This window comes from Elgaria multicarinata, chromosome 2 (genome assembly GCF_023053635.1).
Source record: "Elgaria multicarinata webbii isolate HBS135686 ecotype San Diego chromosome 2, rElgMul1.1.pri, whole genome shotgun sequence".
NCBI classification, from domain to species: Eukaryota; Metazoa; Chordata; class Lepidosauria; order Squamata; family Anguidae; genus Elgaria; species Elgaria multicarinata.
In genome coordinates this window covers 91,269,629-91,295,732 of record NC_086172.1, presented here as the reverse complement: position 1 = coordinate 91,295,732, position 26,104 = coordinate 91,269,629, and the positions used below count along the sequence as shown (strand labels likewise).

At 41.8% G+C, this 26,104-nt stretch overlaps 1 protein-coding gene across 1 annotated transcript in view; it reads right to left on the bottom strand.

Annotated features, from left to right (window-relative positions):
• SLC22A18 (solute carrier family 22 member 18) overlaps positions 1-26,104 on the bottom strand; it is an 83,625-nt gene that overhangs the window by 28,213 nt on the left and 29,308 nt on the right. Inside the window, exons 6-8 of the mRNA XM_063117170.1 lie at positions 14,546-14,661; positions 10,816-10,926; positions 7,214-7,314 (exon numbers count right to left, since the gene is read on the bottom strand). Coding sequence (XP_062973240.1) covers positions 7,214-7,314; positions 10,816-10,926; positions 14,546-14,661 — 328 coding nt within the window. The remainder of the gene's footprint in view (positions 1-7,213; positions 7,315-10,815; positions 10,927-14,545; positions 14,662-26,104) is intronic.

Here is a 26,104-nt window from a genome sequence, read left to right as displayed (position 1 = left end):
TCTGCTGTTCATCTATTTATGTATGCATTAATTTAACACACACACACACACACGGATAGAGGATCATTCTTGTGTTGACATGATGGAGGGGTGGGAACGATAGCTTATATGTGGGCAATGCCCAAATACAGTAATTGCCATGGACAGCATCTTCAGCATTTTTAGGGAAATGTGGGTATAAATGCAATCAACAAATAATAAATAAATATGCAGTTTACACTGAAGAGGTACACTGGTTTAAGAGGATACCACCTCTTCCCAGGAATGCTACAGATTACACTAGGCCTAGGCAATCTCTGACTAACTCAGCACACTCACTGAACTTCAGTTCCCAGGCTTCCTTGGGGAAGGCATGACAGTCAATCTGGTATGAAATCAGGGTCAACTCCAAGCTTATGGGGCCCCTCAGCCTAGAGCCCTCTGGTGGGCCCCTTCCTTTGCCAGTACCACCTGCCCCCCACCATGGGATTACCTGTCTGTGGTGCTCCTCTGAGCCACCATTTTAATTTCCCTGAGAGGTGCTACCTTGAGAGAGTTGTGAGAAAATGTAACGGTAGCTGCCCAGATGCTCAGCTCTGATTACCCCATATATTTTCTAAGTGAGGTCCCCAGGATAGGTGTTTGAGGTGGGTCCTGCGGTCTTGGCCATTTCCTGATGATGCCAGGCTTGTGTAAATTGCATGTAAGGTTTTAGCGCAGATGTGTCTTCAATATCCATTTGTCATATTCATGTTTATCATTGAGGGAAGTTGTGTAGACTATGTGTGACAAATCAGACAAATCACAATTTATGGCACAAGAAATGGATGGTGCAAAGCCCAAAAGTCCCTAGAATGGACTATTTGACCAAGGTTTCTACATGACCGTTAGGGAACATCATCATCTACAGCGGGGCATATATGATGAACACGGCACACATCTGAGTGACTTAAGGGAACAAATGTAACTGTAGGGTGACCATATGAAAAGGAGGACAGGGCTTCTGTATCTTTAATAGTTGTATTGAAAAGGAAATTTCAGCAGGTGTCATTTGTATATATGGAGAACCTGGTGAAATTCCCCCTTCATCTCAACAGTTAAAGCTGCAGGAGCCCTGCCCTCTTTTAAATCTGGTCACTCTAGTATAGCTCCTGCAGCTTTAACTGCTGTGATGAAGAGGGAATTTCACCAGGTTCTCCATATATACAAATGACACCTGTTGAAAATTCCCTTTTCTATGCAACTGTTAAAGATACAGGAGCCCTGTCCTCCTTTTCATAGGGTCACCCTATGTAACTGGTTACATGAAAAAGAAAGGTAGCTGAGATGGTTCATGAGTAACAAAGCCAAGATCCACAGTAGGGCTATACCTTTATTAGGACCAGTCAAAAAGCCACAGATTGTGCAATCTTTTGAATTCTATGGAACTCTTCATCAGACTAGATGGTAAAACAAAACAAAACAGGAGAAGGACAGAAATGTTCAAAAACTAGGCCAGATATTGTGGCCCTGAGGTCTGCAGTTTGGACTCAGCCTGAAAATGGAGATTGCAGACTGAATAATTTAATCATTGGGAGGTGTTGCAGGGATCAGATCACACCTAGCATTCTGGGACAAAGAAGTAATGGATGACCCCTCATTTATGCAAACATAAAAGCCAGCTGTAACTCAGATCTTCCACTTACTCTACTCTAGGCAAAACACACAGGTTCCTGGATAGGCTGGGAGCAGAAGTCAAGGCAAACCTGACTGTCTTTATATTAGGTAAGCTGTAGATTAATGTTGGGTGGTGCACTAAGTACAAAATAAAATAATTGAAGCCAAGCTGTGTAGTATAACCTAGTAGTTGGAGGGAAAGAACTCTCAAAAGACAAAGTCCCTGTTCAGATTATGACTAGAGTGTCCTTCTCTAGTCTTCTTTAAGGGTCAAATTAGATGGGATGTTAAATGCATCTTTGCATTTTAGATGTGGGATTTACAAAATGTGAATAAAATCAGCTGGGAAGTTGGGGAGGCTGACTATTATTTAACTCTTTCTTCACCTGCTGTAATCCAGAGGAGAATTTCTCCCCCCAAAATACTACTTGCATTGGGGAAAAATTTCCATTGCAACAATGGGGGAACTTTTACTTGAATGCAAATAGCACTTTCAAGGGAATGTTTTACCTCTGAATTGCAGCAGGGCTCCATGCTTGCTGTGATCCCAATAATGATCAGCCCCCAGAACCACCTGATTCTATTTTTATTTTTAAAAACCTGCATCTTAAATGGAAAAATGCATTTAACATCATGCTTGGCACTGAGTGGATCATCATTCATTGAAGTGAAATGTGCTTTTTAAATCCACTATAAATCATATGGCTGATCCATTTCCCAGGAAGCTTGGGAGGGAGGGATTTTTAAATCCAGTTTCATAACCTAATCTTCTTTTGCTATAAGGAACTTCCTCCTGGATGTATTCTGGCAGGACCACAAATAATTACACATTATGATGGCTGAACAATTTCCTTATTAGACTCAGCTGCTGGATTCCTTCCATCAGGCTGCCTACGCTGCTGTCATTTAATTGTAAGCCTTGAGCAATTGCAACTTGGATCATGTTCCATATTCTGAATGTCATGATTGCTTAAGCTCCAAGTTAGAACTCTTTTTAAATTAACCTTTTAAAGAAAGATACTGTGTTCCACAACCCTCTTACTTTATTTCTTTAATCTTATTCATGTGACTAGATCTTGTCTCCTCTTACCTATTCATCATTTGTTTACGCTCAAGCCCCACACAAGCCTTGCTAAATATCCCTTGCTAAAATAACATGGCATGCCTGAGAATAAAGGTCGAGTTCTCCAAATTGAACGTAATAAGTTAGGGTGATCATATGAAAAGGAGGACAGGGCTCCTGTAGCTTTAACAGCTGTATTGAAAAGGAAATTTCAGCAGGTGCTATTTGTATATATGGAGAACCTGGTGAAATTTCCTCTTCATTATAACAGTTAAAGCTGCAGGTGCCCTGCCCTCTTTTAAATCTGGTCACTCTAGTGTAGCTCCTGCAGCTTTAACTGCTGTGATGAAGAGGGAATTTCACCAGGTTCTCCATATATACAAATGATACCTGCTGAAATACCCTTTTCTATGCAACTATTAAAGATACAGGAGCCCTGTCCTCCTTTTCATATGGTCACCCTAAATAAGTTAAAGCAAAACTGTCCGCTAAAAAGGCCCTGATCCAGCTGTAATCTTGGGCAACGAGTCACACAAAACAACTGCATCAAAGCACACATCCAGTTAGTTCAATAGGGCTTGGATGAGCATCATGGCGGGAATAAGAATGTGCAGCATCTAGATCAGCAATGTGCACAGACATTGGCAATGACAACATGATGCAGCAATGCTTTGGGAACTGGTCTTCTAATCTAAGAGCATCATCAGATGAGCGTTTTATAGCATGCTTGTTACTAGGCACTCACGGATTTTTGCAGGTCCTATTCACGACAGTCCACCTCCTGCGCGTCTCCCACTCCATCTGATCATTTTCCCGTCTCAAAAAAAGACCTAGCAAAATCCTTTTTTCTCTCTCTAGCGGAACATGCCGCCATTTCCTGCTGTGTGCAGGAAAAGTAGCTCAAAAAAACAAAGAAAACCCTCCAGAAACACTCACTGAATGGGCCACGTGGTCTTTTACAGTAACCATTTACAGTGAGATATTGGACTTGATCAAAACAACGGATATAAATGCCCCATCCTATGTCCCACACATTTTTCAAACATGACTTTGCAACGGTGAGGGCTAGAAATGTATTTATTTGTAAATGTATTTGTTTAAAAATAAATAAATGCTGGGGCTTTTTGTGCCAGTGAATAACTGAAATGGGATAACGCCCAGATAAGTGAATGACAGGTGATAATGTCCATGCTGCTGGTCGGTCAAATAGGCTGTGCATTTGTTAGATATTACTCTACATGGATGGAAGTAGACTGTGCATTTATTAGATATTTTGCAAAGATGCAGAGGGGAAATATTCACTAAGCATGGGGAACATGCAGACCTCTGACTACTTGCATAAAGACTCCCAGCATCCTTTAAAAAAAAATATGTTTCTAGCCCTCACAGTGTAGAGCTATGTTTGAAACATGTGATGGCACATTTTAAAGAACTGGAGACAAAGTAACATGTTGAAAGAAGTTTGTCTAACTTATCAATAGCTAGCTCATGTGTGCGTCCCCCAGAGATGACTAGTAGTTTTAACATGAAGACAAATTGTAGAATAAGTCCAATGTGTTCATCATCTCTCTCTCTTAGCATTCACCATAGCCAGGGAAATGATATGAGAATTATGTTTATTACCTGCAACCACTTATGGAAAATAGTGGCAGCTTTCCAACTTTTAATCTGTTTTTGAAGTGGTTTGCAGTCCTGAACAGAGCTTTACACTACAATAACCACTAAAGCCACATCATTTTCACAATATGTGTATATGTATGTGAGTGGGTTATATCTTGAAGGACATAATGAGTCAACAGTTCCTCCTTCCCTTCCTTCTTTTAGGAAATGGTGAACTTCACCCAGGTTTGAAGAGGCACTCAGAAAAACTCGAACCTTGAGAACAAGTCGAATGCTTTAAACAGGTAAATAAGCTTCTCACAGCCACAGAATGAAAAGAGGTGCATAGATAGAAGGGAAAAGGACTGAGAAGAAATGGTTAAAAGTTGTAGAAAATGTCATTTTCAGGACAATCCTCTGATATTTTAAAGAGGCTGTGGTTTTTGGGTTGGGGAGCTTTCTTCCAAAGGCTCGTAAAACCAGATCTGTACCCCTCCCAATCTTGTCCTTAGTGTGGAATGTGTGCTATGAGTACACACAAACAAATGATGTTCTCTTCCCACTGCAGCAGTTGCCTCATTGTTTCTGAAACACAATGGGGGGGGGTGTCTGTTTGAGTTTTCCTATAACCAAGCTATTCTGTTCTGAATGTACACAGAGCGAGGGAGAGAGATTTAAAGCAAACACGACACTTGCCTTCTTCATGTCAGTAGTGATAAAAATCAACCACCTTTCTATTCTAGTGCTTAAAAATTAAACACTTCACAGGTTTACATATTTCAGGGATGAGGGGGACGGGGAGAGGTTCTCTCATGAAGCCTAAGTAGAGAGACATTTGCTGGACTACAAAATGAACGGCTTCAGTGCTACATAATGAGGCTCAGGTAGATTTGGGCTGCTTAAAACTTCATAACCTTCATGAAAAAGCATGTGTGTCAGTGTCTGTCAACGTATGTCTATTAATTAGTACTCATCTAATTACAGACAGGTGAAATTCACTGACACTTTAGCCTCCACAATCTTTAAATATAATTTTCAGTACAATGTAATAGAAGCAAAATAGAGCTATGTGATAAAAAAAAAAGACAGCATGACAAGAATTAATTCAGCGGAACCAAGAAATTACTATGATTACAGTCTGCATCAGATATCTTGGGACTATTTCACATACAGACTTAGCCTGAAGGCTGACCTGTCAAATCTCATGGGCTTTTCTGCTGTTGTTAAGCCCTACGTATAGAAAACTAAAATGAAAAGTCTCATAAAAAAGCAGTCTAATAACTCAGACTTTTTTAAAAAAGAAACAATAATCATAAAATCTAGCAGATGTGGGCTGGGATCCAGAGAGCTATATTGTAGGGATGCCCAAGGGCCAGCAGGGTTGTTGACTTTTGTCTTTGAGCGGCAAACACTCATGACATATGCACTCACTGGCCAGTCCTTGCCAGCTCCTCCCCTGCCTCTGCCCCGACCCCCAGCTGCCTTCTGAAGCAGGGGTCCTGCACTGTGGTGGAATCTTCCCACCTTGATTCAGAACGCTGATGGTGCACGTGTGGATGGTGGTGCAGCCAACTTGGCAGGGCCACAGAAGAGGGATGGGGCAGTGAGCCCTTCCCTGCTCTTCCTCATAGTTGATCCTGGGGAGGGGGTCATCATGCATGTCTATCACTTGAGTTCAGGACACTTGATTACAAGAGCTGGCTGGCACTTAAATCCTGCCTGACCCCATTCACACTGCAGTTTAACCTGTTTGGCAGTACACCCTTGTGGGGACTCTACAAGTCCACACTGGCTGCTGCTTCTATGCCTCCCTAGACCTGCTGAACTGCTCTACTGTGATTTGTTTACAGCTGGGCCTGCATTGGCTTCCTTTCTGCATTGGCTTCCTTTCTGAACTTTGGGTGCTGCCAAACTGTGGACAATGGGAACAGTGGACAGTGCAGCACAGCTTCTCTTCACACTCCACAGAAACAACTCCTCCTGCCTCCCTAGGTCATGTACAGCCTACTGAACCCTCCTACTCAGCTGCCAGAAAAACTGTGTTGACCTTTGACTGCTCCAAAGTCTAGGTTAGATCTACACTCCTGCTTTATAGCGGTATTGAAATGCACTGATAACTGTCGGGGCACAATCTATATTCCATGTTCCGCTTTCATAGTGTTATTTCCTGCTTTTTATTCCACATTTGTAATGGTTTGACACTAGGCGTAGTTCTGGCCCTAGCAATCTGAAAAGCTACAAGTCATTTGGGAGAACTGTGTGCAGACTTGGAACATAGGAAGCGTCCTGATACCAATTCATACCATTAGTACACCATTAGTCTACACCAACCTCCCCCAATCAGATGCTTTGGACTTCAACTCCCATTGTAGTCCAAAATATCTGGAGGGCACCAGGTTGGGGAAGGGAGTCCCATACTAATTAGCAGCAGCTCCCAAAGTTTACAGAGAGGCGTCCTTCCCACCCATATCTGGAGATGCCATTGCAGCTGGTACCTTTGGCATGCAAAGCGTGTGGTTCAGCTCTGGCCCTTCCCCTGGTGCTTTGCTATTCTTACCTTAACTAGTTTTTTTCTGCTGCTTCAGGAATGGTCCAATGTATTATTACCAGAGGTCAGAGTCTGACAGGTAAAGGGGCAGGTCCTTGACAGCTTGTGTGTGATAAACCAAGGAGTTGGTCAAGGTGGGTGGTGGCATTGGTGAGGATAGATAGCAAGGTCTGACCTAGTCAGTTGACACTGCATCTAAGGGTTTTTTTCATGGGCTGCAGAGTAATCACTGTTCAAATTTCATGTATTTTCATGCTGGTGTCACAAACACTTGAACATATGGCTGGTTTTCTTACTTCCATGTTTCCATAACAGGGCTTGGGAACAGAGACCATGCTAAAGCTGCCAGTGCTCCACCGTCTCCTTACCATTTGAAGGATCCCAGAATAAGACATCAGATATCCAGCCTGTGCTGCTTCCAGACCAAAGAAATCAATCGATATGAGGGCAAACATGATCAGGAACACGCCTAAGATTAAGAAAAGGTAACTTCTTTTAGGAGACCAAGTTTTTTGTTAAACGGACAGGACCCCTTCCGGAAAAGTAGCAGCTAACCCTTATGAGAGGTGACCTGTGACACCACCACTGGAAAAATCTGTGGATCTGCGCACAGAAGTCTGGATTCTAAGCCGTTTGTATACCTTTTAAGAAAAGCACTTTTCTCCATTACCGCTTACTAATACGGACACACAAAAATTCCATGTTACTATCATGGTAGCTTTGTGTGTGCTATGCATATGATCAGCTAGGCTGCTCCATTGCTGTGCTTTTCTTTTGCCTTTCCTCTAGCACCTTTGTCCATTTTTCACCTGAGCAGGATCTACACTACTGCTTTATAACAGTATTGTATTGCACTGACAACTATTGGGGCCCATGACACATGCCATATACCGTTTTCAAACTGCTTTCGAAGTATTATATCCTGCTCGGTGTAGATCTGGCTCAGGTTCACAGATTCAGTAATGGGTTCATGTGCAGCTGTGCTGTTTCCGTATTGTGGGAGTGTGCAATGGTGTCTATCGCCAAGGGATTTTGTAACCTTGTGTAATTCACACATGATGAGGTGGGGGGGATATACTGCTCAGCTTCAGAAATAAGCACGGTATTCAGGACAAAAGGGAAATGCAATAATAAAACAGGCTGATAAGTCAGCTGAGCCTGAATGTATTCAATAATTAGAACCAGTATGAGGAGCTGCCTTAGGCTAGATGTAAAGACTTTCTATTCCACTGCCATGGCTTCTGACAGGTAGCCGTTCTCATGCAGACGCCTTTCCCAGCCCAGGTAACTAGAGATACCAAGAACTGATTTTGAGGCTTATCCATACAAAGCATATGCTCTACTGATGAGCGATACCCTGTCATTTGAACACAGGAATGTAAAATAATTTCATTTGCGTTCGCAAATCATGCAAACATCCTGTGTTTGCAAGCCCAAATGTGAGACTCGAGCAGGAGAACATTCACATTTGCTCACATTAAAAAAAAGTGCATTTTTAAAAAGTGCTCGTTTTTAAAACTGTGCATTTTCACACTGTAGTCTATGGGGGAACAGTGTGCATTTTGGGGAAAGGTGTGTTTTGTTTGCGCATTTCCCCATTCATTTATATATATCCACGTTCATGCAAAACGAGCATCAAGTTGATGTTTGGGAAATCTGGGCACATGTGAACATCCCTTATTTGCCCATCCCTACTTTTAAATGCATTTTATTTTACTTTGATAATAATTGGATCTTTTGAAACTTGTACACTGAACACATGTCTTTAAGCACTGTGAACAGTATGTTCTTTTCTTGCTCTGTTTCAGGGATAGGCAATCTTTTGGGGCCATGGGCACATCAGACAATTTGAGAAATTCTTCTGGGCTGCTATGAGAAGCACAACAAAAGAGAAGTAACCTGCCCCAAAGACTGAGTACAAGGCAGAGGTGAGGTCCGAGCCCCAATGCACTAAACAGCTACTTTGAATCTGGTTTTCAGCACCAATGCGAATCGATTTCACAGCAATTTGGCTGCTAGTAAGAAAATGTGTAATTTTAAAAAGGTAGACGCGGGTGGGGCACCTTGGCGGGTACCACATTGGCTACTCCTACTCTGTTTAATCCAAATACATTTTAAGTCCAACATTTTCCTGTCTAGCTGCACTAATATATACCGTTTACATGCAGAAAATAAATACCATTTATCTTATTGGACAGCTAAGCTATGGATTTAAGAAGCCAGCACTTACAAACTGGATTATTCATAAATATGGCACTGTTGAAGTCCATATACCTCATGCGCAGGTGGTGTCCTATCCACATTTACTCTGAATTACGTCCCACTGAGGTCACTGTGCACAGGACTGCAACCTTTCAATTTCAGCAGATTCATGCGCTTCTACTATGAGTTTGTTTAGACCAGGATGCCACAAATGAGAGGACTGTGCCTGTGTGTACACTGCAACCTTGCTTATAATATAAATGAAGGCAACAGCCTAATTTGGGCCTCACAGATGTGCTCATTACTAAAAATAATGATATGGTTGGAGCAGTGAGATGAAAATACATGAGAACATTTATTTGAAGGTTATCCCTCGAGCACTGAGGGATGAATGAGTGGATAAGAGCCAAATCACCTCAGGCTGTAAGCTCACCCCTAGTTCTTACAATCTCAGCAGACTGGATCAGCACTTGCAGTGAAAATGTCACAGAGGACAGGCAGTTTCAGGGAAAGTGTAATAATTAACAGCACACTCTTACTCAGATGTTAAGTCCCATTGAATTCAATGGAGCTCACTCCCTGGTAAATGTGAAGGATTGCAGCTTGAAGAAGAGATAAGAGGCTTCAGTGGTAGCTGTGATGTCAGTGGGGTGGTGAATCCATGAGTTTCAGTCAGAACCAGTCAGAAATCTAAAGGAGCTATCCAAGGTGTGGAGCACTGGGAAGAGGGGGCAGGGGTCAAAGTAGAAATTACTTTAATGATATGTTTAAATTCCGCCTTTTTCTGTACAAAAAGAAGCCATGATCCAGGCTGGGCTGTAGATGTGCTGTTTTTCCACTGACACCCCCCCCCATGCTGCTATATGTTCTTGAATCCTGAACTCCTTCAAAACCTTCGCTTGGCCCCAACACTGAGATAACATTGTATGTAAATTTAAAACGCTCACCCTAAACACCATGGGAGCCAAAATATATGGACTCCCTGCTCCTCCTCCCATAATTGGCCTGTCCAGACAACACACTAAGCCATGGTTAGGCTGCTAACCCTTTTGCAGCAAATGGTTAGTGAGTGTGTTTAAGCCATGGTTATGTAGCCACCATGGTTAGGAATAGTTCACATGACACGCTAAGCCATAATGTTTAGTTCAAAATGCTTAACCACCGTGGCTTAGCATGTCAACGGAACAGGATCACTGTCACAAGAAGCTGATATGATTTGCAGCTATATAAATACATTTCCTCCTGAGACGGAACTGCAAGAGCCTCCAGCAACCTATGAGAAACAATCCTATCACACTGGAGATCTTATCATTTAAGATCTCCAGGTGAAGTTTAAAGTGTTGGTTATCACCTTTAAAGCCCTACATGGTTTGGGTCCAGGATACCTGCGGGATCACCTTCTCCCGTACAATCTGCCCCACACACTCAGGTCCTCTGGGAAGAATCTACTTCAATGTGCCAAAATTAGGCTGAGAAGTATTACCCAGAGGACCTTCTCTTCTGCTGCTCCCAGACTGTGGAATGGCCTGCCAGAGGAGACTTGTCAACTTAACAGTCTTTTAGCATTAAAGAAAGCTATAAAGACTGGTCTATTCCGGCAGGCCTATCCAGTGGAATTTTAGGATGTTTTTAGGATGTTTTAATAATATATACTATGTTTTTAAATCAGGTTTATTTATTTTATTCTTATTGTTGTTCCCCGCCTCGATCCAAACGGAGAGGCGGGTAAGAAATAAAGTTGTTGTTGTTAAAATGCCACAGCACTCACCTGTAGGAAGTACAGAAAGCATCTTGATTAAAACAACATCCATTACTCCCGGAAGTTTCATTAGGCGAATGATTTCTTTGAGGCTAAATACACTGCTCGACTGGGACATGCCTAGAAAAATAGATAGTAGGGTAAATTCTGTGGACTCAGGTGGGCACCTGAAAGCCAAAAAGAAAAAGTGCAAATGTTTTCTAACCACAAAACCTTTCCTGTAGGAGTGCTTTCTGCTCTCTTTTCTCCAGGCTGAGTTTCCCCTCACACAGAAATAAAGGCAAGAGAGTACAGAATATGCAACAGAAATGTGGCCCAGAACATTACTTACACTAAGTACCTATTCAGGACAATTGTGTGTCTAACAGCACAATCCTACACAAGTCTTCTCAGGTTGCTTCTCAGAGAGGCTTTGATCATGCTGTTGCCCTGCCTCATTCACAGAACTTTGGGGAGGGGTGTGTGTGGGGTTCCCCCCCCCAGAGACATCATGTTCCAGTTGCAGCCCTTCCATGTTTTCTCACTGTTTCTTCCATTTCTTTCCTCACCGTAGAAAATCTGTTTAGGAAAAGAGGATGGAACCGCGGCACATTGCCTTCCAATTGGTAGCATTAGGAGTCCTCTGTTTTGAAGCACCCTCAAACAATGGGGGTTGTTGTTTTTAACTATTGCACATAGCTGTGAAGGGGAAGCCAGGTTTTGGTGGCTTGCAGCTAGGGATAAGCCTCTTCTTCCTGTGTGCTGCAATTCCCCCCCCCCCCACAATACCTGTAACTAATTTAAGAAAAGACAGACGGAGATACACACTATGAAGTAAGCACAACATGAAGTTTGGTCCTGATGCATTCAATACGGTTTACTCCCAGGTAAATTGGGATAAAGTTGCAGCCTAAAAGACTCCCCTGTTCCCAGGTGCTTCTGTGTTCTCTTAGGCAAGGTCTGCAATGAAGTAAATGTCTGAATGAAGGAATTTTGACTTTTTAATAAACGTCATATAATAATTCATATACCTTGATTATTGTTATTCTTTTTTTTGATGCTGAAACCTGTCATGAACCTTTTTTAAAAAAATGGAAAGGCAGGGCACATGTGCGTACACACACACACACACACAGAAGTTTCTTGTGTCTTAGCAAATTGGCGTTATACACAAAAAAGGCAGGATATATATAAATGTTTGAATGCATAAATATAGTTGTACTCTGAAATCCCCCACCCCCGGCCTCCACATCCATCCATGAATGCTTGCAGCTTTAGTTTCTAAACATTCTAAGCTCCTGAGAGTGTGAATTCTTGGGGAGGGAGGAGGGAACTACGCACACTGAACAGTGTGCAGTGAGGCCTGGAATGCATCTGCTCTCTCTGTCTCTTCCTCTTTACATAACTTCATCAGAGAATCTTTATCCTCCATTCTTCCTCATTTCTGACCGCCCCATTGTGCTATATGCATAGCTACAAGCTAGCCAGGTTTCCAACTCCATTTAAAAAAATAAATTTAAAACATGTTCAAATCTCACATAACAACGAAGAGGGTGGCTGTTAATTTTAGGACATGGTTAATTGCCGTCTGGCCTGCAGCATGGGCATCACAAGGCTTTGGCATTTTATGGATTTTTGGAGAGAGCTGAAATTCCTGCCTGCTTCTCCAGTGCTATGCTGTTGCTCCCTCCCCAGTTTAGTAGGCTAGATATCAAAAGGCACCCGAGAGTTGCATCTGTAGCATCCACTGGACTGACACTACTATCTCCTACCTTGGACTTGGCCACCACTGTTTTAGGATTAGCAAGGTTGCAGGGTTGTTGTTGTTTTGCTCATATTTCCTGCGATAACTTTAACAGTCCCTTTCCACATTTTCTTTGCTCAAGGCTTTGGATTTGCAGTGGTAGGTTGTAGATTCCTCAATTTCAATGCCTGGGAGATACTTAGTAGGCTACACATGATTAATGACTGGATTTTATATTTTCAAAAGGAGCTGTTGCATTACTTCTTTGTCCCAGCATGGCTTTGAGTAACCCGAATTCTAAACACAAGGCATTGTTCTAACCCAAAGAGGTCTTCACCCATTACTTTTCTTGAACGTGAAAGCAGTGGCTGGCAAGGTCTTAATACCCTGCCCTCACTCACTTCTTTCCTGAATAGTTAGTCTGAGCAAGAATTCAGTATAGCCTGAAAGTTTGCATTCAGCATTGTGAATGCTGGTTAGCCCTCATAAAGGCATATTTTTATTCACAATGGGTCAACGCAGCTACCTGAGGTTAATTAGCCTCAGCTCTATGGTGGTAGAGCCTTTGTCCCTTAATGAAAGGGGTAATGAACCATTGTCCCTTAAAAAAGTTTTTGGGCTCCACCTCCAATCATCCCTGACCTTTAGTAATGCTGCCTGGGGCTGATGGAGGTTAAGCCCAACAACTTCTCAAGAGTTAGAGGTTCCCTATTCCTGCTATAGATGAAAGGCGTACAGTGAAGTTTTATAGCAGGGCTGGGCAACTTGTGCCCTCCAGATGTTATGGCCTACAACTCCCATGATCCCTCACCATTGGCTATGCTTGCTAGGCTTATGGAAGTTGTAGGCCAGAACATCTGGAGGGCCACAGGTTGCCCACTCTTGTGATAAATGTACCTTATGCACTCAGTAACAGAGCATGCAACACGAATGTAACTTTTAGTAAGGCTGCCATCACCACCTTGCCTGCTTTTGCTACTACACTGACCAGCATATGAGAAAAGTGCCTACTACATATAGTTGGGGTGAAAGTTTGTGCATAGAAGACACTTTGCTCATGCATACATCTACCACTAATGTAAGGATTGTACCAGGATTCCTATCAAGCAGAGACTGCCTTCTTCCATATAGGCTGCCCTGGTCTTTTTGTTCTGAGAAATACAACCATACCATGGCCTCCTAAAACTTATTTGGCCACAGTGTGGAAGAGGGCCTTCTCAGTTGTGGCACTCACCATGTGGAATGATCTTCCCATAGAGACCAGGTGGGCTCTTAGTGTGGAGTGGTTCCGCCAACAGCAGAAGACACACTTGTTCGCCCAGGCATTTTCCTGACTGCTAGTATCATCATGTTATTTTAATTGAGGCTTCATTGTTTTTATAATTGTTTTAATGATTGGTTTTATGGTATTTCATCACGACTTTATATTGTAAACCACTTTGGGATTTAATTTTAAATGAAAAGCGGTATAGAATTTTTAAATAAATAAATAAATAAATAAAATGCCTGGGCACCTTCCAAGAGCCCATACCTCAGCAGGGCCCCACTGACAAGAGTCCCCTGAAGTTTGCTCCTCCTCTTCACCAGTGCACCTTGCTTGTTCTCCAGCCTTTCACCAGCCAGACAATGGTGGCAGTGAGGAGCAGCAGCAGCAAATGTCATGGCCTACTTGCTCACTAGCTCTCTGCCTCTCAAGCAAGCAAGTGGTAGCAATGATAAGAAAAAGGAGGAGGATCAATGGCAGCTGGTCACAATGGTCAAAGGCTCACTGAGGGAGGGAGCCCGTGGAGAAAGTCCTGCCCAAGAGCCCTCAGCAACCTGGCGCTGGGCTGCACTAAATGGAAGCCCACATTCTATTATATGTGCATAGGATCAGAGTGAAAAGGAAATAAGCATTGGACAGCTGGAGCCGGGAAGGTTGTTCACATTTGGCCCTCAACTTCGCTTCCTTTTAGCTCGGTCTTTCAAGTCTAAAGGCTTTGGTCCCCCTGCAAGGTTGGAATGGTGAGGACTCACTCTGTTGCGCAGCGTTTCCTTTCAGCTGTGGCTTTGTCTGGGCAGGAATAAAGATGAGGACCATCAAAGCACATGTAAGACATCCAATTAATGCAACGTAGCAAGGAAAGTGAACACTGTAAAAAGAAAAGAAAAAAGGTAAGCATGTTATGGAAACTAAACTATGGGTATAACATAAAGTCCTTACTTGCTGAGGCCTAGAGATCTGGTATTCATGGCATTTGTTGATTTAAATTTTATATAATGGGATATGCCCATGAAATGTAGTAGCTTTTTAAGGCTGCAAACCTTATTATGCTTATCTGAAAGAAGCCCCATTGAACTCAATGGGACTTCTGGGTAGATGTGTATAGCATTGTGCTATAAATGATGGATCCCAAGGTCCCAATCCCACCCTTGAAAAATGAAGGCTACTCCCAGACCACAGAAATCGCATCTCAGCTTCTTACATGATGAAGGCTGTAATGCTATACTCATTTACCTGAGAGTAAGCCCCACTGAACACAATGGTGCTTACTTTAAAGTAGACGTTTACAGGATTTCACCATTAGTGACACATACTGCAAACGGTTCCAGTTCCTGGTCATACTGAAGCATGCGCCTGACCTTATCATAATGGGCTGTTCCTTTCCCGATGAAAATGTCAGCAAAGAATCAAAGCTATGTTTGCATTTTATATTAAACGGATTAGTGAGTGGAAAGCACACTATGAAATGGCAAACAGGAACTATAAATAGGATGGAGGAAATTCAGTCTTCATGGCTTTATTCTGCCACTCAAAAGCGGCACAATACCCAACTCTTTAAGTTGAAGGCTTTGAGAAACCATTCCTCATGCCATGTATACAAAAATCCTAGTATCTTCATTAACAGATGATTGTGCTGTGTCTTCTATTCACCCAAGTCTGTTACCTTCTTCTTACAATGCCGAGATTAAAACTACATGAAACATTAAGTACAGAGCAAGGTTTTGCACTGCTATTTCGCAGGACTTGCATACAATGTTTCTGTTAATGTAACCCTGTTGGGGTATTTGCCTTGTTAGGGGAAAGAAAAGAACCTCATTGCATTGTAATTCACACGGTCTACCTTTTCAGAGATTTTCAGCGATGTTACAGCCTAACCAGTCTCGCTCCCTGGTGCCCCCACTTTGTTTCACAACTCAGTTTTCTTTCAAAGAATGTAACATATGTAACACATTACATTTAGTCTTTGCTCCAACTTTTCAAAGTCATTTGGAATTTTACTCTGGCCCTCCACAACATATTTGCAATTATTTTCTTTTTCTTTTTTATCATAAATGTAGGACTGGATCTTGACTTGCCCTTCCATTTGTAGAAGAGCTTCTTCCATTGGTGAAAGGGCTTAAGAACATCTTTAATTGAGCGATTTATAGAACGCTTGTTACTGGCTACCTCCAGGTGTTCACAGGTCCTTTTGACAACGCAGTCAACCTCCTGCATGTCTCCCACTCCTTTTCTCAGTTTTACCATCACAAAATAAACCTCAGAAAATCCGACTCGTGTGAGGTTGCACTATAAAATGTCCACTAGAGGGTGCTGTCCCATTGAAATCTACAGGCCACATGGTTACTGCTCTCTTCATGTAATTGTGCTTGTTTCAAATGCAAAAGTGAACCAGGAAGAGAGCAACGGTATGGAAACGCGATATCCCCCAGCCTAGTCAAGGTCCCCCTGGAGGAATGGGGAGAAGTTATTTTTTCCTGATTCTCTTTTTTTCTCCAGTGCCATCTTTGGGGTGGGGTGGGGTGGGGTCTTAATTATTGTTATACTTCAGCCAGTCACAGAACAAATAGTCACATGATTGGCAGAATAATTCATCTATGCCCCTTTTATAGGCTCAAATGACAATAATCAAGAAAGAATTACTTGAAAGCTATCAAGATGCTTCATCATCCTATTTGTTGCTAAAACTCCAAAACAAGTCAGGCTCTTCTATGTATACAACTGAAGAACTTAAAAGGAATATGAATATATATATATATATATATATATATATATATATATATATATTTGAACAGTCCAGAATGCATGGCTGATTATCTGATAATTAGATCAGCCTCCAAACAAAGCCTCAAGCAAACAGAAGCATTTCAACAAATTGCAATCTTCTAGGGTGGTGTCAACCAACCAATGTTCTCTTGTTATCTTAAACCTCAGCATTAATTTATTTACTCCCAACACTTTCAGATCTAAGCAAGATATTTTATCGGCTTCAGCACCATACTTCCTGTCTTGGGTGTGATTGAAAAGGAATAGGGGTATATGGTAGTTGGCCATGATTCTAGATTTTAATTTCCAAAAGTATTTTGTGTGTTTGATCCCTGGGATTTTCTAGAACCGGCAGTTGGAAATAAAAGTAGGAATGCTGCAAACTCCAGCATAAATGGAACCAGAGGTTCTGTACTGCCAAACTTTCACGGAAATATAGACTAGAGTCCTGAAAAGGTCTTCTTCTAAGCAGTGGTTCTTAACCTTTTTTGAGTCACGGACCCCTTTGAAATTCTGGTGAAAGCTATGGACCCCCTCCCTAGAAAAATGCACATAAGCACATAAACACAACTTTGCATGCAATGAATATACTTTATTTTATTGAAAATTGATTGCCTCATACAGTGTATACCATACACAAAGTACGAATAAATTTATTTGACTTTCACGGACCCCCTGAAGCCCATCCATGGACCCCAGGTTAAGAACCCCAAAGCAACCCAGCTCTGTACTGAGGCCCATCTTTATTCTTTATAGTTTGCAAGCACATGAAACACTGGGAGCTGAAAGCTAGTGGAAGTGCTCAGGGCCTGGCCTCTTCATAGCATATCTTAAGGATAGTGAATTGTAAGGGTCCTTTACATGATGTTGTCAACCACCAGGGCCCATTTCACGGTTTATGATCTTTAACCCACCATTGTAAAGCATGAGAAAAATCCATTTTCTCTAGTTAGTGCTATGAAGCGCTTTACTTGCTGGGTGTACTTCTGCAATTATGCTATAACAGCAGCGCTATCTAGTGTCTTTAAAATGAAACATCTAGAACTTGCCAGGAAATAAAACAGACTGTGTCAGCCTGTGTAAAGGAGCCAAACTTAATCCCGCAAAGAATATGGAAACAGAGCTCCAGTAAGGATGTGGGATTTTATTCTTTTGTGGTGAAACCCTATGAACATCCTGAATTGGGAATGTTGTGGGGGAAATGTTCAATTACAAAAATATAAACTTGCATTTTTGCAATCAAATTTGAACAGAATAATTTGCTTTGAGAATTCCTCCCACTCTCTGTATCATTTCAGTCTGTTTATGCAATTAGTGCACATCACGCCTGGACTAGGGAATGTAATGGCAGAAGCACTTTGGTTACAGTGTCAGATTCTGCCCCCATCCTCACAAAGGTAGGTAGGAGAACGAAAGTAGACATAGCTGAAGCTGATATCCGCTACTTCAGGGGGGAGGGGGGAGGGTTTCTGTGTGCTCCTATCCACAACAGTTTCATGCAGACAAACCTAGAACTGAATAGGGTTTCCTATGAAGAAGCAAAAAAGGAAACATAAATAACTTGATTGGGTTCTTTCTTTCCCTTCTTCCTTAATATGTTTTGGATATTTAGAGTTTGCTGGTGAGTTCCTGTAAGCGTTGACGCTGACATTCCATCCACCCAGATATAGAGATAAAAATGGTCTCATGTTGACACATATTTTGCTGTGTATATTCAGGTAAAGTTAATATTGACAGCTTTCAAAGCTTCCTAAGTCACCTGGCACAGCTTTCATACCACTGGCGGATTCCATTCTCTGTCTGCTTTGCAGGAAAACCAACCATGATGACTGAGGGTTGTGTTTGCAGTCTTGTGATGATTGTTCTGGAGATTATGTAGGCAAAGAGGGGAAAGTCTTAAGTGCACCAGAACTGATTATGGGCATACCAGAAAGTCATTTTATGTTTGAATACTTGGCGCTTTGCCTTGCCATCTAAGGGCGTGAAAATGGCCCTCGTATACTCTTCCCATACATCTTTTGCAAACATACCAGAGTTGGGGTTAAGAATCAGAATGCAATTAAAACTTGCATGATTGCATCCATATAAAGAAATGCACCTGAGGAGTGATGATTCCATTTACTTTTCATCCCATTTAGAATTACCTTTCTGTTGTTCTGTATTTAAATGCTTCCTAAATTGTGCATGGCAGGCATGGGGAACCTCCAGTGCATGCGAGTTCTGCATCTGGCCCTCCAGCTTCTTTTCCAGACCTGGCCCCCTGCTCTAGCAGGAAAAATCTCTTTTCTCCAATCCGCAGCTGCTACATGATTTAGCCATGCTTATTTCTGAGTGGACACGCAGAGCAGGCTTGAAATCTGTAAGAACCACATGTTGGCACCACCTACGCTGACTTTGGCTATGCCTACTTTGCCTTTGGAATGTGGCCCCTGAGAGCATTCCCAGACTGGAATTTGGCCCTTTCACTGAAAAGGGCTCCCCATGCTTGTTGTGTGGGGAGGATTCATGGTGAAGCTTGATCACCAGGTGACCTGGGGGGGATCTACACTACTGCTTTAAAGCACTTTAAAGCGCTTTATAACAGTTTTGACAACTGTTGGGGCCCAGGACACACTGCATACAGTTTTCAAAATGTTTTCAAAGTGCTTTAAAGCGCTTTAAAAGCAGTAGTGTAGATCCTCCCCAGCTGGTAGTGAGTGTTGGGAAAGAGGCAAAGGATAGTTCTATGCAGAACCTTTCAGATTGAGGACCAAATTCCATTTTGCTCTCGGGGGCTGCATTTCAGTGGTGGGTGGGGCTGAAGGCAAAAGGAACAGCACCAAAAATATATTTTAAAACCACCAATATATTTTAGCTGAAAGTTCTTACAGACCATAACTAAGCCTTAGGAGAGGCATTTCAACTTTTCAGAATGCGGGGGGGGGGGGGGGCACAAAAGCTGGAAAACCACCAGACAATTGGTGATTGAGGGAAAATGGAGTGGAGCCAGGGGGAGGAGACCTTGCTTTCTGGGGTACCTAGAGAGCTGGCTTGGGAGCGCAGGTGGGTGGATTTAGCCCCTGGCCCTGGGGTTCTGCACCCCTGATATATGAGAACAAAGAATCCCCTGAAAGAAAGATTCTAAGTACTCACTGAGGTGTAACCTTGACATATATGCGGCTCATAAAATGCATAAAAGGCTGGATCATGAGCTATTACCACAACAAAACAACCCTGAGACTAATTAGGAGATCTTTCTTGAAGCAACCCTTGCAGATCTACTGCAAATCATCCCGAGATCTGCCAGTAGATTTCAATTTATCTTCTGCCCAGCACTGATTTACAGACCCTTGAACATTCACGAGTAAGGACACAATCTTATGCATGTTTAGACAGGAAAAATGCCCTACAACTCCCAGCATTCCACAACCAGAATGGTTGGCTGGGTAATGCTGGGAATTGTGGTACTTCCCCCACCCCCGTTTAAACATCCATAGGATTGCGCCCTAAATGAGTTAGGCCTTTGGTCTCCAGAATGCACAGAAGAATTGATGGTAGATCCCAGGGATAGAGAATTGTTTCTAAAGGGTAATTGTCACTACTGTACAATTAATATACATTCTGCCATGTCTGGCTTTAAGTACAAATCAGGAAGCCGGAAACAGCAGGGAGCTTAAACAAGGGGAACTAAAAGAAGCTAAAGGGCACCAATCAGTCCTCCCATTTTTCACAACAGACAAGGCCTTTCATGGGGGAGAGGAGGGAGGGGGCCTGAGCTACTCTTTTATAGTACTGGGCCCAGCAAAATTATGCTCCAGTGCTGGCAGTCTTTAATTAGTTTAATCAGTGGCTGCTGCGTCAGCTAAGGCTTTAAATGGTTCAGTGGGGAGGGGGAGGAGGGCAATTTGGAATGGTAAAGACCTGTGGTCAGCAATGCAGTGCCCGCAGGCACCACAGTTTCCCCAGAAACCCCCAAGGCCCCTGCCAAACCCTCCTGCCACTACCAATTACATTTTTTTAAAGGAAAGAAATTTAAAGCTTTTTTAAAAATCACTGGCAGTCGCAAAGCAGATCTGCGAGCTGCCCTGCCCACTTCCTTTCCTTGCACCAGCATGCTTCAGGACCTCATACGGGCACGGAACATTCTTCTAAAAAAAAAAAGGGGGGGAAAGTAAGAAAGTAAGACACTGCTGGGTTGTAAACTGTGGTGGTTTGAAGAGGAGAAGATATGTTTTTGCTTGAGTTTTTGTGTATTTTGCCTGTGTTTTGTGCGTGTCTGTGTGTCACTAATCAAGTGTTTTGCCTATGTGGTCTTTTGGTTATTTGTGGGGTTTGGGAGGGGGTAGTTTTCTCTGCCTATCTGAGTTTTGAGGGGTGGTAATTTTGGCTGTATGGTTTTGAGATTTGGAAGGGGGGGTCGTTTTGCCTGTCTGTTTACCTTCAGAGGCTATTTCTCCCAGTTGGCTTTTTATAAGGTGGTTTTTCAGAGTATCGTCAGTTTCAGTTTTCTTTCTGTGAAGTGGGTGTTCTGTTGTGCTCTGTGGGGACAAATATTTAGTTTGGCATTTGTTGCTCAAACACAACTTCTGCCTTTCCTGGGGAAGTTACTTGTCCTGTGTGACAAGGTAGGCCAACACAGCAGCCATTTTGTGACTAGTGAGGCCCCGGTGGCAGCCATTTCGTAGTGGCGCCCATGACAGTTTCTCAGATTTCCAAATGTGGCCATAAGACAAAAATATTGGAAGGCCCGGGTAAAGATAATAATCTCTAATTCAAAAGCAAGCTTCTTCTTCTTTTTAGAATATTCGGAATGTTTTGTTTCTGGTGCGTTACTGTGAATAGGAGTGAAACAGAAAATCCATGCATGGCCAATAGCCCTTTGGACTGGCAGCATGCAGGTTAAAAGGTGATGAGTGATCAATTACAAAGTTGTCTGTCAGTTTACAGTTCTAATGTTTATGATTCTGCAATTATGTTTGTTTTTAAGTTGGTGGATTCAAATGTAGCTGGCCCCTATTGTTATCTTTTTTTAAGAATCCAATTTTGCTGAGAGCTGTTTAAAAATGAATATTTGTTTCTGGCAAAAGCGATTACTTTTCTTCTAAGGATATTTAGAAAGCAACCATGGGTTCTACAAATGGTCATATCCTCAAACACCTAAAAATGCAGCGGGATGCATCTCTTCTGCCCCAGTTTATCCCATCATGACATGAACGGAGACTTAAAACAGGTCTTGTCCCACGAGACCCTCCCTCTGTCCCCCCACTTCCTATTAATCTGCTGGCGTAGTTCTGTGTTTAGGGACTCTATCTGCTAAATGCCATCCTGTTTACGTATAGCTTGGGTGGGATCTGGCCTCATAACACAGACTGACATCTTTGAAACCCTCTCCAAAGATAAACTCTGCTAGACAACAGATAAACTCTGTTCGTCTGAGTCATAAGTATTTCTGCGAAAAGCTGGATGCAGTGCGTAAAGACTTGAGCCACGCAGAGATTGACTGCGTGGAATTGCCATTAAGCAGTCACAAACAACCCATTTTATATTGTGTATAAACCAAAGAATCTACAACAGTCTGCCATAAATACTTATATTGCAAAATTTGCTTTGCGTTTTGTAGCTATTCAATGTGCATCACCAATCAGAGACAAATCTGCGTAATGTGGCTTCTTCAGAGATCTCAAAACAACTCAAGCTCCATCTGTATAGTAGTCATTGTATAGACATAAAGTAAAAAACTATTGCTGGATGGAATGTCTTTTATTTTCTACTCAATACCCAAGCCATATCCATAAATGCTTGAGGATTAGAGTATATGTTAAAATAGAAAACTGAATTTATTTAATATTACTGTAACTGCATCATATTGATGAGGAAAACATGTGCAGCACTGGAAACAGAAGACTTTGGGAAGGAAGTGATTTGAGATGGAGAATCAAGCACAGGAATTGGCAATCTGGGACCCTACCGATGTTTTGGGCTACAATTCCCATAATTCTTGACCATTGGCTATACTGTCTGAGATTGATGGGAGTTGTAGTAGACATCTGGAAGCACCTGGTTGGGGAAGGCTGCCTCAAACTTAGCCTGTCATGAAGCAGGAAGTACTTTTCCAGAAAGGGAACATAAGACTATGAGTGTCATCACATGGGGGAAAATTGCGTTTCCTTACTGTTGGTTCTCTGTCCGCATGTTTGTCCCCCATTACTTTCTCATTCTCAAGCGAGAGGAAAGAGGAAGTAAACAATGTGCACGGGGCGCATTCAGTGGGCTGTTTTGATCACGCTGTTTCTCCTGCGCACAGCAGAATATAGAAGGAAGTTCTATCTCAAAAAATAAGTCAGACTTAACTGGGGTGTTTTTTGTCGTGCGAAGAAGGCTAGAAGGGGCGGGAAGTGCACAAGAGGTAGACATCATCATGAGAGGGACCCGTGAAAATCCATGAGTGCCCAGTAACGAGTGTGCAATAAAACACTCATCTGATGGAGTGCTGTGAGAGTCATAACACAGGAGGAAATTGTGTTACCTTACTGTCGCTTTTGTCCCTTCCCACTTTTTGCCCAGAGGGGAAAGGGGAAGTAAACAAAGACCACGTGGCCCATTCAGGGGCCATTTTCATCTCACCGCTTTACCTGCACACAGCAGGAGATCGTGGCACATTCTTTCTTTTTTTCTTTCTTTTTTAAAGTAGCATTAAAAGGGGTCTATTTTGCGATGGAAAAATGAGCAGGAGGAGTGTGGGAGGCAAACGACGTTGTCTAAAGGACATGCGCACATCCATAAGTGAGCAGTGGCGAGTGTGTGATAAAACGCTAGCCTGATGAACCTAAATAAAAAGCTGTCCTTTGGTAATATCAGCCCAAGCCTATCTTCTATTAAATGAATACAATATTTGGGGCATGCTATGGGAGACAGTATTCTAAGGCAGTAGAGAACAGCATGACGTTGCCAGCGCATTTCACTACTGGAACTGAAAACAGCAATTTTCTGAAGCACTCTGGTTTAATTACAGGAAGAGAAGCATATCAGTTACGCTTGACCACAACATGAGAGGATTTGTACATTTCATCCATAACAATTCAGCATCATTAATCTAGAATGTCAATTACTTTTATATGCACTGTGCAGGCCATATACAGTTATATATTAGCTTATCTATATCTCAATATCTCTATGTTTGCTGATTTAAACCAGGTGCTTGCCATTTATTTATTTTTTTGCATAGCAGGCAGTTCTTTGGACTTCTTATTTAACCCCCCCCCCAATACATCTGTATACCCAATAACAAAGCTTTATATTGTCTTGGAAATTTTTTTAATGGATTTTACTCCCAGAAAGTTTTCATCCAGCTGGCTGACAGAAGGAGGACTTCGCTGTATTATGTTACAGGCTTAAGATGGTGATCCCAGAAGCTCTTTGTAGGCCAGTTAGGTTAAGTATGTCCTCAAATGAGCTCTGATCAATTCTCCTGTGTAATCTTGGCATAGTTACTAAAACTGCAAACTGCAAAACACTTGAAAACTACAGACAAGATACTGATTTCATGATCTCACAAAGGAACCATTTCAGAACCCATCTCAGAACAATAGTACAAATTCATTGTTAGGAAATTCTTGAATCTGGAAAGCACAGCTCACTACTCCAAAGGAGCCCTATCCATTTTAATTTCAATAATATTGAACTAGAACACATGCTTTCTGGACAACACTCTGCCTCCTGGTCAAAATACTGAATTTATTAATGTTTGCTGTGTGTTTTGAAGTTCACAAATGCTAAAGAAATCTAGAAGCTATGTCATATCCCATACGTCTCAATGGGTTTTTATGCTTTCTCTGGAGTGTCATCAGTTTCACAACATCTGTACAGACTGCAGAGAGGGACTAAGAACAAAGAGTGTTGAGAAATATGTCTGTGAGGATAAAAGAAAATTATAAGATTGTATAGAGGTGGTACCTAACCCCGGTGAGATTAAATAAAATAAATAAGTTGAATTCAGCAAATTGCTGGAGAGGTTGTCAAAAAAAAAAGAGGAACGTATTTACATATGTGGCGGGAATGCGAATTTGTACAAAAAATATGGAAAATGGTGTTTAATAAAAGAAATTTTAGGAATGGAGATTGAAGAGACACCTATAGTGGCATTGTTATCATTATATGGAGAATTAAATTATAGTAAAGAGACAAAAGAATTGATAATGAATTTGTTAACAGCAGCAAGGTTAATGATATCTAGGAACTGGAAGGTTCAAGGGGATTATCATATAGAAGATTGGTATAAAGAAATATGGGATATTGCTATTAATGACAAATTAACATGTAATATAAAAGTTAGACGAGGAATGATTAAAAACGAATGATTTTGAGGGAATATGGAAACAGTTCCTAGAATTTGTATTATCAAAGGGGAGTGGGAAAGCACCTCCAGAAGAAGCAATGAGATTTTGGAAACAGGAATAAGATCCCGTGGTTGGGGGGAGCACTTTTATGTTAAGTATGATTATGTTAATAGAATAAGCTAGAATATATGTTATCAAATGTTATCCAATATTTTATTATGTAGTATTGTTTTATTGTATTCATGTATGTTTGAAGTATTAAAAAATTTTTTTTAAAAAAAAGAACACGAGAAGAGTCTTACTGGATCAGTAGAATGGTCTATTTTGCAATCCAGAAGGAGAATCAGATGCTAAGCAGATGCCTTTGGGGAACTCACAAACAGGATATTCTACAAAATTTCTACAAATGAAACACAACCAGGAATGTGGGGAGTTCGGAAAATATCCTATGGAAAGGCAGGTGCATCCATAGTGAATGTGGAAAACCAGCCACAAACCCTGAATAGCTTGTGCCAGTCCTATACTAGTAGTGCCTTATATTGTAGAACCTCTGGTCCTCAAAGCAGAGCAGTCCAAGTGACTCCATTATTATTATTATTATTATTATTATTATTATTATTATTATTTATTTATTTATTTATATAGCACCATCAATGTATATGGTGCTGTACAGAGTAAAACAGTAAATAGCAAGACCCTGCCGCATAGGCTTACAATCTAATAAAATCATAGTAGAACAATAAGGAGGGGAAGAGAATGCAAACAGGCACAGGGTAGGGTAAACAGGCACAGGGTAGGGTAAAACTAACAGTATAAAGTCCGAACAACATCAAGTTTTAAAAGCTTTAGGAAAAAGAAAAGTTTTTAGCTGAGCTTTAAAAGCTGCGATTGAACTTGTTGTTCTCAAATGTTCTGGAAGAGCGTTCCAGGCGTAAGGGGCAGCAGAAGAAAATGGACGAAGCCGAGCAAGGGAAGTAGAGGCCCTTGGGCAGGCGAGAAACATGGCATTAGAGGAGCGAAGAGCACGAGCGGGGCAATAGTGTGAGATGAGAGAGGAGAGATAGGAAGGACCTTAGACGTAAGCAAGCCTGGTCTTCAGAGTGTCAATTCACATGCACCTTACTAACTTATTTACTGTAGCATTAAGGCATGACTAGCATGTATGAATGAGCCATTGGAAGTTAATGATTACATACAAGATTTTTGCATCACCGAATGACAACACAAACTCAT